The 12991-nt window shown below is 36.2% G+C and overlaps 1 protein-coding gene across 1 annotated transcript in view; it reads left to right on the top strand.

Annotated features, from left to right (window-relative positions):
* Nucleotides 1-12991, top strand: part of CEP135 (centrosomal protein 135) — a 70402-nt gene that overhangs the window by 5055 nt on the left and 52356 nt on the right. The window contains exons 3-7 of the mRNA XM_043604498.1: nt 293-483; nt 1852-2019; nt 4843-4984; nt 7041-7125; nt 11257-11385. Of these exons, the coding sequence (XP_043460433.1) occupies nt 293-483; nt 1852-2019; nt 4843-4984; nt 7041-7125; nt 11257-11385 (715 nt within the window). The remainder of the gene's footprint in view (nt 1-292; nt 484-1851; nt 2020-4842; nt 4985-7040; nt 7126-11256; nt 11386-12991) is intronic.

The raw sequence follows: 12991 nt of genomic DNA, 5'->3' as shown, positions 1-12991 counted from the left end.
TATTCTGGTCTGTGTGCTTAGAGGTAAGGAGCACGTGCGTACTCACACACGATCGGGTGAGGGGCAGAGAGAGGGAAGAGAGAATCCCAAGCATTCTTGGAGCAGGTATCACAAACTGTGAGATCAGGACCTGAGTTGAAATCAAGAGTTGGATGCTTAACTGACTGAACCACCACCCTGTTTTTAGATTTCATCTTACTTAGCATTAACATTTAACATTTTTAGAAATACATTTTTAGTTACTAAAAGTTAAGAGAATGTTTCCTTGTATTTATATTTTATATAATTTCAGTGACCTAGTTCATACAACAGAAAGTCTTCGGAAATCAAAATTATCTGCTGTGAAAGCTGAAAAAGAAAGTGCCAATTTTGATTTTGTTTTGGAACCTTATAAACTTGAAAATGCAAGATTGATAAAGGAAAATAATGAATTATACCTGGAATTAATGAAACTGAGAGAACAATCAAGCCAACATATTAAAGGTAAAATTTTGTGATTTTTAAAATGTAATATTTTTTTCCTTTTTTGTTTTGTATGTAGGGAAGGCGTCTATGCAGAAATGTGATAGTCTTCCTCCCTGACAGTCTTGAAATAATGTAGAGTGTGTCAAAGAGTTCCCAACAAGGAAAATAAATTTGCATTTCATAGCTATATTCTTCTTCACTATATGTGGATTAAATCTTTAGAATTAAAATTTCTATAGAAAAAAGCACAGGATAGGGAATATAGTCACTGATACTGCAGTAGCATTGTATGGTGACAGATGGTAGCTACACTTGTGGTGAGCATAGCATAACTTATAGAGAAGCTGAATTCCTGTGTTGCATACCTGAAAATAACGCAACGTTTGTCACCTATACTCAAAAAAAAAATTTTTGTTATTTTTTTAAATGTTTATTTTTGAGGGGGCAGGGCAAGGGCAGAGAGAGAGGGAGACACAGAATCTGAAGCAGGATCCAGGCTCTGAGCTCTCAGCACAGAGCCCAACACGGGGCTTGAATCCATGAGCTAGGAGATCATGACCTGAGTCGAAGTCAGACACTTAACTGACTGAGCCACTCAAGTACCTCCCCCCAGTTTTTTTAATTAATAAAAAAATAAAATTACTGTAGAAAATATTAAATGCTGAAACTAAAGAAATGTCCTTGAAACAACCTCTTACTGAAAGTAAGAGAACTAAAGTGAGGTGAGAATCTTCTATCATTTGGAATCTTTAATGCCTTGTCTTTGAACTCAAAGATTGAATAGAATGATTTTGGGGCGCCTGGGTGGCTCAGTGGGTTGCACGTCCGACTTTGGCTCAGGTCATGATCTCACGTTTGTGGGTTCGAACCCTGCATCAGGCTCTGTGCTGACAGTTCAGAGCCTGGAGCATGCTTCAGATTCTGTGTCTCCCTCTCTCTCTGCCCCTCCCCTGCTCATGCTCTGTGTTTGTGTGTCTCTCTCAAAAAAGGAATAAACATTAATAAGTTTTTTTTAAAAAGGATGATTTCAAAGTCCTGGACAGAGGGTAATTGTATGGCTATCTTATTATAAATTCTTGTTATATTCAGTAGAAAGCCCTAATACCTGGCATGAATTCATAATCCCTCAGCTTCATACCCAGTTTACTAAGTTGGAGCAAAAGCCATAACTTAAGCCACATAGCAGAAAAAAAATATAATTCCCTGTTTTGTTTAGTGACTTATTTGTTAACAGTGGTAGAAAAGGTAATAGCCTTTCAAACAAAGCTTGGCTAAGAATTGGATGGAGCCTTTCAAATTAATGCGACTTTTTGTATTTTGTGAAATGGAAGGACCTAACTGATTTCTTGATCTGTAAAATAGTTTTTGAATCTTTTTCATTTTAAGAGTTGAAAACTACATTGAAGAAGTGTGCACGTGAAACAGCTGATCTGAAGTTTCTAAATAACCAATATGTTCATAAACTCAAACTTTTGGAAAAAGAGAGTAAAGCTAAGAATGAAAGAATTCAACAACTTCAAGAAAAGAATTTGCATGCTGTAGTACAAACTCCAGGTAGGTCTGTTCCTTCTCAAAACAAATTGTACACACCTAATCTTTTAAAGATATTAAAGCTGTTGACCAAAATAGGACTTTGGATTTTCATGCTTAGACTTTAGTACTTGAAAAGATGATCTTGGATCATCACATAAACTTTTAAATTTATTTCTGAAGATCCAGCTAGTATTTTATGCATGTGTTTAAGAACTTATATAATAGTAGCTTCTTAGGCATAAGTAGTATAACTTCAGTGCCCAGAGTTTTATTTCCTTCATCATTATTTTAAGTTCCTTTTTTAAATTATTGGTATCATTCTTCTTTTTTTTCCAAGCCAAATTGTCTGCAGCATTATTAAAGATACTTTTCATAAACAATCGTGGTATTTCAGAGAGGACAGGGGCAGTCAGTCGTTAACAGTGTACAACAACTTTCAAACTCCTTTGAAATAGACTTCCAAATTCAATGGACTACCAAGATCAGAAAGCCACTATAAAACCTAGTGAAGTCTTCATTTGATGCTCTGAACAGGAAATGTTCAGGGTAAAGATTGACATTTCACATTTAGCATGTTGTTTAACAACTTTTCACAAGCCGGCCCTGACTTTCAGGAAATGAAATGAAAGTGGCAGAATTATCAATCTGAAGATCCACAAGCTATAAAAGGAACTCTTTGATGGCTGCCATGTCAATATTATCATTATTATTTTAGTTGTAAAGATAATCTGTACTCATCAAAAATTTGGAAATGATCTATTTACCTATTTCTTAGTTTATTTTTACTGTTTTTTAGCTTTATACTCAGTAGTTCTCGAGCAGGACAAAAGAAATGATGGGGCATATCCATAGTTGAGGGTGGTCAGGCATAAAGTTGGTGGAAGAATCTCTAGTACCAGTGACAAGATCATCAAGATGTCTGAATGACAGGATGAAGGTTATTGAGAGTGAGTGAGGTGTAGGAAAATGCTGGATCATGAGATGAGGTGGAGAGTGAGGGATTAGGAGCACAGTGAGAACCAGGAGTGATTTGGTCAGAATGAAGACTGTGATGAAGGGAGATCTCTATGCTGGCACAGTTCCAAGTGTTGACAAAGACCACACATAGTCATCTTATGGTGTGCCTGTAGCCAAGTGGAATCCATGAGGATTGAAATGGCAAGAAATGAGATGGAGAGGGGGACTTTGGACTAAAGGCAGAAAAGATCGAGAAACATGGAAAAGGTCTCAGAAGTAACTAGATTAAAGTGGAGAAAGGATGGTCAGATTTCCTGAGAAAAGAGTGGGGCAGATTCCAGAGAGATTCAGGAGGTGGAATCTATAGAATTTAGTGACTGAATATGAGGGACTTGGGAAGTAGAAGAATTCCCAGATTTCTGTTTCTAGTGAATGAGTGGGTAGATGATGGTAACATTTTTAAGATTGAGAAGGTGGAAAGCAGAGCAGGAGTTCACTTTTGCATGTGTTGTATGTTATACTAGTGGAACATCTGCATTGAGATTTCTAGTGTGCAGTGGGATTTGTGGTGTAGATCTGTTCTTAGAAGTGTGGTCCCAGGGGCGCCTGGGTAGCTCAGTCGGGTAAGCATCCAACTCTTGATTTCAGCTCAGGTCATGAACTCACAGTTCGTGAGGGGTCATGAGATCAAGCCCCACATGGGGCTCTGCCCTGAATGTAGAGCCTACTTGGGATTCTCTCTCTTCCTCTCTCTCTGCCCCTCCTCCATTCACATGCTTGCTCTCTTGCTCTTTCTCTCAAAATAAATAAATAAACTTAAAAAAAAAAAAAGAAGAAGTGTGGTCCTAGATGAAGATTTGAATTTGGGAGTCATTGGAGTATCATGGGAATTGAAGCTATGGATGTAATTGGAATTAGCTAGTGAGATTGTGTAGACTGGGAAGAGAGGAGAACCAAAGACAGACCCTAGGGAAGTTGGCATTTAACTTCCTTGGACTGTGGAAGGAGAGGGTCTTTGTAAGAAGCTGAGAGCTTCCAAGGAGCAACCAAGGAGAAAAACCAGGAGGTAAGGGAAGGAGATAATGGTTTGCCTTGTATAGGTGTGTAACTAGAAACAAGTCATTTAAATACTTTTGACCCAGTTTCTTCATCCTCAAAATGAGGTAAGTGCATACAAAATTTGTTAGGATTCTAATGAAGACAAGGTTGTGGATTGTGTTTGTTCTTCCTGACGATAGATTTGTCTTTCAAGCGCATTTCTAATCTTGGCCAGATGCTGACAAAGGTAAACTATCCATTTAATTTGGACCAAGACAGTATGTATCTACCCATAAAAAGAAATTACTCCTGCTAGTTTCAAGGATAATTAAGTAGACATTTCCCACTAATTCAGGTTGTAGTATCATTTTATATTATAGATGACTTTTATTATATACTAATTTTGCTACATAAAGTTTCTCTTATCTGTTCTTTTGGCATTGCTTAATAAACATTTCTGTTTTAGTTATTACTTCCCTAAGCTTCTCGTTTGATAGTTTTCTGCTGGTGATGATTTCTTGAGCTCATAATAGGAAATACCACAGGGCACACTCAACCTTTAATCTTGCCAAAGTCTTGTCCCCATCTAGTGGAGGAATAGATTAAATCTGGGTATATGTACCAAGCATGCAGAAAATAAAACTTGTCTTATAACCATGTCTTGTTGAGGTTTTCAGGAATGCATTGTATAGTTAAAGATCAGGGTGTGAGGGGGGGAGATAGTTTATCGCTAGGTTTTATGAGCTAGAGGCATACTTTATAACAAAAAGCCTAACCTTCTGGAATATTTAATTTTAAGACAGTGTTTTGTTTCTTTTAAATGTTTTTGAAGTACACATTTGTTTTTAGGTGGCAAGAAAAGAAGTATTGCTTTCAGGCGCCAGCGTATGCAGATAGACGAACCAGTCCCTCCCTCCGAAGTCAGTTCATATCCAGTTCCTCAGCCAGATGACCCTTACATTGCAGACCTCCTGCAAGTGGCTGATAACAGGTGCATTAAATAATTTTTTGCTAGTTTCAGTTAATCAACTTGATTATAAGTTTCTCGATGTAGGGCTTCAGTCTTCTCGACTGTTGTATCTCCAGGGCCTACCACAGAATTTTGTATAAGCACTCAAGAAGTACTTTCTGAATGTATCTTCAATGTAGAATGTTTTTACTTGTTTTGAAACTTTGATCTCAAATAGATCATAAATCTGATATTTCTGTTCATATCTGCTTTAAAATAATTTATTGCCATCTAGAACCTATTTTAGTAGCATTGCTTTAATATTTAGTTTCATTGCCCAATTCATCTTTTACAGGACTCTATTCAGATTATGTCAAATGCCAACGAACCTGAATAGATTTGTAACTGGCTTTGACATTTTTGCTTCATGATTCTCTAACTCTATGTACTTGTTTTTCCTTATATTGGAATCAGATATAAATTCCATTTTAATTGAAACTTCATTAAACTCCGAGAAAAGCACAATGTAAGTGTTTTGGGGATGTAAAGATGAGTAAGATAGTATTGCTTTTGAGAAGCTTATATTCTAACAGTAAAAATGAGACAAGAGAAATACATAGAATGCCATTAAGAAAATTATAAGGGGTTCATAGGAGCAAGAGAACACTAGTGACAGCCTCTATGGTCATAGCTGGAGACACATTCTAAAATACGTACTATACTAGTAGAAACGGTTAGTGCAGATAACTTTATTTTTTAGATTATGTAAAAAGTATGCAGGAGTTTTTTCACTTTATTAATCTCAATATAAAATCCAAAGGAACATTACTTGAGGTACTAATTAGGATCTCTTAGTTATTCTTATGCAGTGCTACATAACTATAATTATCTGACCTTAATTGTGTAGTATTTTGTGTTTTGTTTTTCTGTTACATTTGTAACCTAGGACTTCCCAGACAGCCTGTTAGTATATTTAAGGAGGCTTTTGGTCTGCATATATGTCATTTTCTGTCATTATCTTTTCTCCTTAAAACGTTTTTTTCTATCAAACCATCATGGGTGGCATTAGTCTCTTAAACATCTTGTTTGTTTTCATTTGCACGTATACATAGCTTGTATGCAGAGTCATTCATGTGCATATATATGAGTGCAGTTGCATACATACTCTTCTAAACCTAGATAAGCAGGAAATGTTGGTTCCAGTAACAGCAGGGACAGGGTATGTCCAGCCTCACTGACTCTACTCTGTGTCATATTTATGTTAATGTTTGGCAAAGTTTGATATAGTACAAATACATTTGAGCAGTTGTACAATTCAGATAATTTAGACAAATCTTGATTTTGTTAGAATTAACAAGTTCCAGAAAGCAGTAGGTTTTTGCTGTAGATACTTGGTAAATTGTAGTATTTCTCAATATTTTTCTTCTCCAGGATTGCAGGGTAGTTCATTAGAAAATACAGGGTCATTCAGAAAACACACTTTGATCCCTTATTTCACTTAATAAAATTGTGAATTCTGGACTACACCCTCTAGTTTCTTGAACCTAAGAATTGACAGCAGTACCTCGAAGAGTTTTGTTGTTGTTCTTTGGTTTTTTTTTTTAATGTTTGTTTATTTTTGAGAGAGAGAGAGAGACAGTGTGACCCAGGGAGGGCAGAGAGAGGAGGAGACACAGAATCCAGAGCAGGCTACAGGCTCTGAGCTGTTAGCACAGAGCCCCGACGCAGGGCTCCAACCCATAGACCCAGACCACGAGATCATGACCTGAGCTGAAGTCAGACGCCCAACTTACTGAGCCACCAAGGCGCGCCCCTCAAAGAGTTTTAAGGATCAAAATGCAATAGTAGGCATAATGTATCTGGTTACAAATTATTTACCGCTCAGGATTTTTTTATCCATTCTTAGAATATAAAATTAAATCTGCAAGATAATGTTACTCTGATTATATTGTGCTTGGGAACCCTTTGGCACAGCACTTCATACTTTACTGAGAAATAGAAAGTAGAGAATTTATAGGACAACACATCTAGTTTCATTTCTTGTTATTTTGTATTTCTCAACAAAACTATATTGGCACTAGTTATAAATGTGTTTCAGAATTCAAGAACTTCAAGAGGAAGTCCACCAGTTACAAGAAAAGTTAGCAATGATGGAAAGTGAACTGCGAGATTATAACCAGCAGGTAGGATTTTTATATACTTGCATAGTAGGGATGATGGTCGCCTTGTTGGGATAGGTATGCTGTGATTGTAAATAAAATTGGGTTATATTTCGGATTATTGATACTGAGTTTGTATACAGCTTTTATCTTTTCTACCAGTTTCTTAATAAGGATAGTAGCTGGAGTAGCTTAGATGGCTTTAGAGCAAACAGTCCAGTCCCTTCATTATGCATTGAGGTAAATAGCAGTTTTTTGTTTTTTTTTTTCTTCTGGTGAGTCATCTATCTCCCCAAATATCTTAATTATATTACTTGTTTCCATCTTGGGAGGTATTTTATTGAAGTGTATTATGCTTTAAAGTGGTATCTTAAATAACTTTTTTGCTCTTACTGTAGATTTTGTCATCTTGAACAGAAGTCTTTTTGAGAGTGGTACCATATTTTTTGTTGTGTATTCTCTATAAGAACTAGTAAAATAGTTCTCTGAAGAAGTAGGGGAATTGATATAATATGCAGGGTTAGATCATAACCATAATAAGCTTTGTTCTTTTATACCTTCTGTTGGTATTTCGGCAAATTCTGATTTGTATAACTACAGCTTTCTTTCTTAATATGCTTACTGAAGCTTAAATTGGGTAACATGTTTTTCATTTTCTGCACATGACTATTTTTTTGGAGTGAAGTGATCTGCACATACAAATATAAATGTAACTTACGTGTTGGTGTAACTGTGAAGTTTATAAAGTACTTTGAAGATTATTCAGATAAAAATGGAGTAAAAGGATTATGATAATGTCAACCAAAAAACTTACTATATGGAGATTGAAAATATCAAATATGCACAAGTTGAATGTTGTTATTTTTTAATTTATAATCACACTTCATCACATTTTTTTTCCAAGTACTTTATGAACATAAGCTGACCAGTCTTTACCATCTTTGTGAGGTGGCTGAGGTGTTTGGAGAAAATAGCCCGACCATTCTGATTGAAACCATCAATTTATTGTGGATATCAATCTTAGTTGAATCCACTCAGTTGCCTGTCTTCTTTTTTTTTTTTTTCTTTTTCTTTTTGCTTGAGTTTGTTCTATTTTTCTCAGTCTATGTTCCAAATGTTGCTGTTCTCCTCAAGCTCTTTCACCAACCTATAATAAATACCCTTGTTGTCAAGATACCACCTTGTCTCTACTTCCAATCTCTACATTTAAATTTAACAATGTTAGGGCACCTGGGTGGCTCAGTTGATTTAGTGTCCAACTCTTGATTTCAGCTCAGGTCATGACGTCACAGTTTCTGGGTTTGAACCCCGCATTGGGCTCTGTGCTGATAGCGTGGAACCTGCTTAGAATTCTCTATTTCTGCCCCTCCCTGCTCACATTTTCTCTCCCCTCAACCAAAAAATAAATAAACACTTTTAAAAAATAAAATCAGGGGCGCCTGGGTGGCGCAGTCGGTTAAGCGTCCGACTTCAGCCAGGTCACGATCTCACGGTCCGTGAGTTCGAGCCCCGCGTCGGGCTCTGGGCTGATGGCTCAGAGCCTGGAGCCTGTTTCCGATTCTGTGTCTCCCTCTCTCTCTGCCCCTCCCCCGTTCATGCTCTGTCTCTCTCTGTCCCAAAAATAAATAAAAAACGTTGAAAAAAAAATTTAAAAAATAAAAAAAAATAAAATCATCAGCGTTCACACTGAGGCTCTCCAGACTTAATGAGTAGTGTGGTGTTCTTCCTGTTCTACCTGTGTGTGTGGCTCTATTCCCTCCCTTCTTACTTGCTTTAATCGATTTTTCTTTTTCTTTTCTTTTCTTTTTTTTTTTTTTTTTTTTAACAAACTCATATATGGCCACTTTATAACTAGTAATGCTTTAAATCTTCCTAACAGTCCTAGAGGGAGGTGCTATCATGGTCATTGCTAACATCCCTTAAAAAGATCTCTTTTAGAGGTGCCTGAGTGGCTCAGTTGGTTAAGTGTCCAACTCTTGATTTTGACTAAGGTCATGATCTCCTGGTTTGTGAGTTTGAGCTCCACATTGTGCTCTGCACTAGCAGTGCAGAGCCTGCTTGGAATTCTGTTTCTCCCTCTCTCTCTCTGCCCCTGCCCACTCATGCTCTTTCTGTCCCTCAAAATAAATAACTTAAATATTAATAATAATAAAATTTTTTGACAAAAGATCTCCTTTATTTAACTCTTGCTAAAGCCCCTCTTGTTAATACCCCTCTTGCTAATGCTCTCTCCTCCCTCATGTAAACTTCTCTAAAGAGTGTCTTACTCTTCTGTCTCCACTTCTTCACCTCTGGCTCTCCTGTTGCCTTCTGGCTTCTGCTTCCCATTACATAAATGGGTTTAGTAATGACATCAGTGACGTTAATTGCTAGATCCAAAAGGATACTTTTAGTCTCCATTTCCTTGACCCCTTTATAGTATTTGGCATTATTGATAATTTCTCTTTGAAACCATCCCATGACTCATTTTCTTTCAGTTTCCCCTTTTTAAAAAATCTCTTATAATTTCTTCTTTGCTTTTTCCCTCTGCCCTTTCCCTGAAATATTACTGTTTTTCAGGATTCTGTCTTTGACTCCTTTGCCCTTTCCCTGAAATATTACTGTTTTTCAGGATTCTGTCTTTGACTCCTTTCCCTGTATATTTTCTCAGAAGGTCTCATTTACTCTCTTAAAATATTCTCTGTATGTTGATGACTTCCCAGTCTTTCTGGCTCAAATCTCTGCAGAGGTCCAGACCCGTATGTTCAATTTTATACTGGGCATTTCCACTTGGATGAAAGCTGTTTGTACCATATGCCTGGTACTGAACTTGTTATCTTCTGCCTCAACTCTTGTTTTTTTCCCCCTATATTCTCTATGTTCATTGGTGGCATCACCATCTGCCCAAGCCAACATTCTGTAGTCTTTCTAGATCTCCTTCTCTTCCCTTCATATACCACTCACCAAATTCTGTCACTTCTATGTACTTTGTAAACTTACTTCTTCTGCTCATCTCACTGTTCTATTTTACACCTTATTCATCTCTCATTCATTCCTCCAATAGGTCTCCCTACCTCTGATTTTATTCTTACTCATCTTTTAGTGCAGAGCAATCTTTCTCCTTAGCAAAGTATTCAGTACTTAATCATAATTAGTTCCTGACTGATTCTTCAGACCCAACCATAAGTTCCCTTGTATATTCAGTCTTACCGAGCCATTTCTGCTCCTTCAATCATACCATGTGGCTTTATGTTTCTGTGTCACTGCCTGGAACATTCCTCCTTTCTTCTTTCTCTTCATAGCATAATTTATAACCTTTTTGGGCATATGTATTTGATAAAGCCTTCACTAATTTCCATAGGCATATGGGTATATCATGGAGAGTAAATCGGTTTATTCCCTTAATCACTTTGGTGTCATATATCTATTTATTCTACCACTGAACAACATACTACAGCAATTATTGATTTACTTGCTAGTTTTCTTGGTAAAGCTGTGTTCCTGAAAGTTAGAAATCATGTTTTATTCATCTTCATATACCTAGAATTGTGCTCAATATTGTTGAATTGAGTGCTTGGTTTTAGCTTTCAGTGTTTTTGAAAAAACACTGCAAATGTGTACATCCATTTTTCCAAATTCGTGCATGTAAGTGTGATTTCATGGTTGATAGTGATCTCTGTGATTTTGTGTGTGTTGTTTTCTAAATAATAATTAAATTCACCCCAACTTCCTATCCTTTTTAATATTGAGTTTCAGTAGTAATTCTTTCTGTTCTACATTTATTCATTTATTCTACATTTATTCCACTAGGCACTGAAGTCACTCAGACTCCATTCTAGTACTCAGTCATTTCTTTTTATATCAATATTGCCTAATCTTGGAGGAGGGGGGGAAAAAACCAAAAAATTAAAATTCATTAGGAAAAATCTATTCAATAGAAATACTTATGAAAACTTTGTTGACATTCTTATTTTGACATTTTTCTCTGTTTATTTTTGCTCTGTGTATATGCATTTTATAATCCCATATTGGTGTGGATACATGTATGAGTGTTAATCTCTTATATACATTGTGAAGCATAAGAGAAATGGAAGTATATCCAAGTAAGTGTCCAGTGTTAATTATTTCAGTTTAAAGCAAATTTTGTAAAATTATAGCATGACTTTATGTCTTCAGATTGAGCTAAGAGAACGAGAGATAGAACGACTGTCAGTTGCATTGGACAGTGGCCGTTCCCCTGATGTCCTCTCTCTGGAGACTAGAAACAAAACCAATGAAAAGCTTATTGCTCATTTAAATGTTCAGGTAATGACATTTATAATCATTTCACCGAGTATATACAATCGTTAAGTGTTTGTAACAGTGCATTGATTTGTAAAAGTAACAGAGTTGTTTACCAGTTATACAGTGGGAAAAATTTGATAGAGCCAAACTATCCAGAAATAGGATGCAACTATTGAAAAATCATGTTTTAAAAAGATAGTTAATGAGGCAGAAAGATATATACACCATAATGTTAAATATTTAAAAGGAGAATAGGGGTACCTGAGTGGCTCAGTTGGTTAAGCATCTGACTCTTGATTTTAGCTCAGGTCATGATCTCATGGTTCGTAAGTTTGAACCTGCTTGGGATTCTTTCTCTCTCCCTTTCTCTCTGCCCTTCCCCAGCTAGCACACTCTCTCGTTCTCTCAAAATAAATAAACATTAAAAAAAAATTAGAGGAGGAGAATAAACCGTAGACACAATGGGATCTTCAGTTTGCTTTTTAAAAATGTGCGTATGAACTTAGAGAAAACACTGGAAGAGAATACACTAAAATATACGAACAGCTTATCTTTGTGTGATGAGATACTCTTTTTTATTTTCTTTGTTTTCGAAGTTTTTGTATTTCTTTTATAATATCAAAAAGATTTGTAGAAAGAAATCCAAAAAATTAAACATGTAATTGATTCCCTTGCCATGTGTCTGACCTAGGAGTAAAAGAACAGGAGAGTTCCATAAAGCATGTTACATCACCTTTAGAAATTTAGACATGTCATTGCTGACTGGACCAGAACCAGAATAGTAAGTCATGAATATCAATAGTAGCCCTAGAGCAGTGCTGTCCAATACAAATATGGTATGAGCCACATATGTAATTTAAAATTTTCTGGGAGCGCCTGGGTGGCTCAGTTGGTTTAAGCATCCAGCTTCAGCTCAGGTCATGATCTCATGGTCCGTGGGTTCGAATCCTATGTCAGGCTCTGTGCTGACAGCTCAGAGCCTGGAGCCTGCTTCGGATTCTGGGTCTCCCTCTCTCTCTGCCCCTCCTCTGCTTGCATTCTGTCTGTGTGTCTCTCAAAAATAAACATTAAAAAAATGTTTTTTAATTTTCTAGTAACCAGATTAAAATAAAATAAAAAAGAAACAGATGAAATTAATTTTAATAATGTATTTACCTCAGTATATCCAAAATATAATTGCAGTGTGTAATTGTTGTAAAATGTTGATGTTGACATATTTTCCTTTTTTTCTTTTTTGTACCAAGTCTTTGAAATCTTGCATATGTTTTACATTTATAGCACACCTCGGTTTGGACTAGCTCTACAGTATGCACATGTGGGTGCTGGTGGCTACTATATTGGACAGCACAGTCCAGAGTGATATTATCATTGTAGTGATATTCTTGTCATAATGGTAGAACTCTCTGTTGGGAAAAAGTTCACACAAATTTTTTACTTTTCCTTCCATGCTTAAAAGTTGAATGCCAATGGCTATATATTTTTGTTAAACCACACATTGTCAGTTTTGTGAATCAACAGTGTAAGATTGCAAATGTAAAATACCTCTGGTTTAATTTTCAGTATTTTAAAAAATAGAGTATTTTGAAGTGTTTTGAAAGTTGAGTATTTAGGATAATTTTCCAATTCA

Source organism: Prionailurus bengalensis, chromosome B1, assembly GCF_016509475.1.
Source record: "Prionailurus bengalensis isolate Pbe53 chromosome B1, Fcat_Pben_1.1_paternal_pri, whole genome shotgun sequence".
NCBI lineage: Eukaryota > Metazoa > Chordata > Mammalia > Carnivora > Felidae > Prionailurus > Prionailurus bengalensis.
Note: the sequence above shows the minus strand (reverse complement) of the source record. Positions and strands in the feature narration are given on the sequence as shown.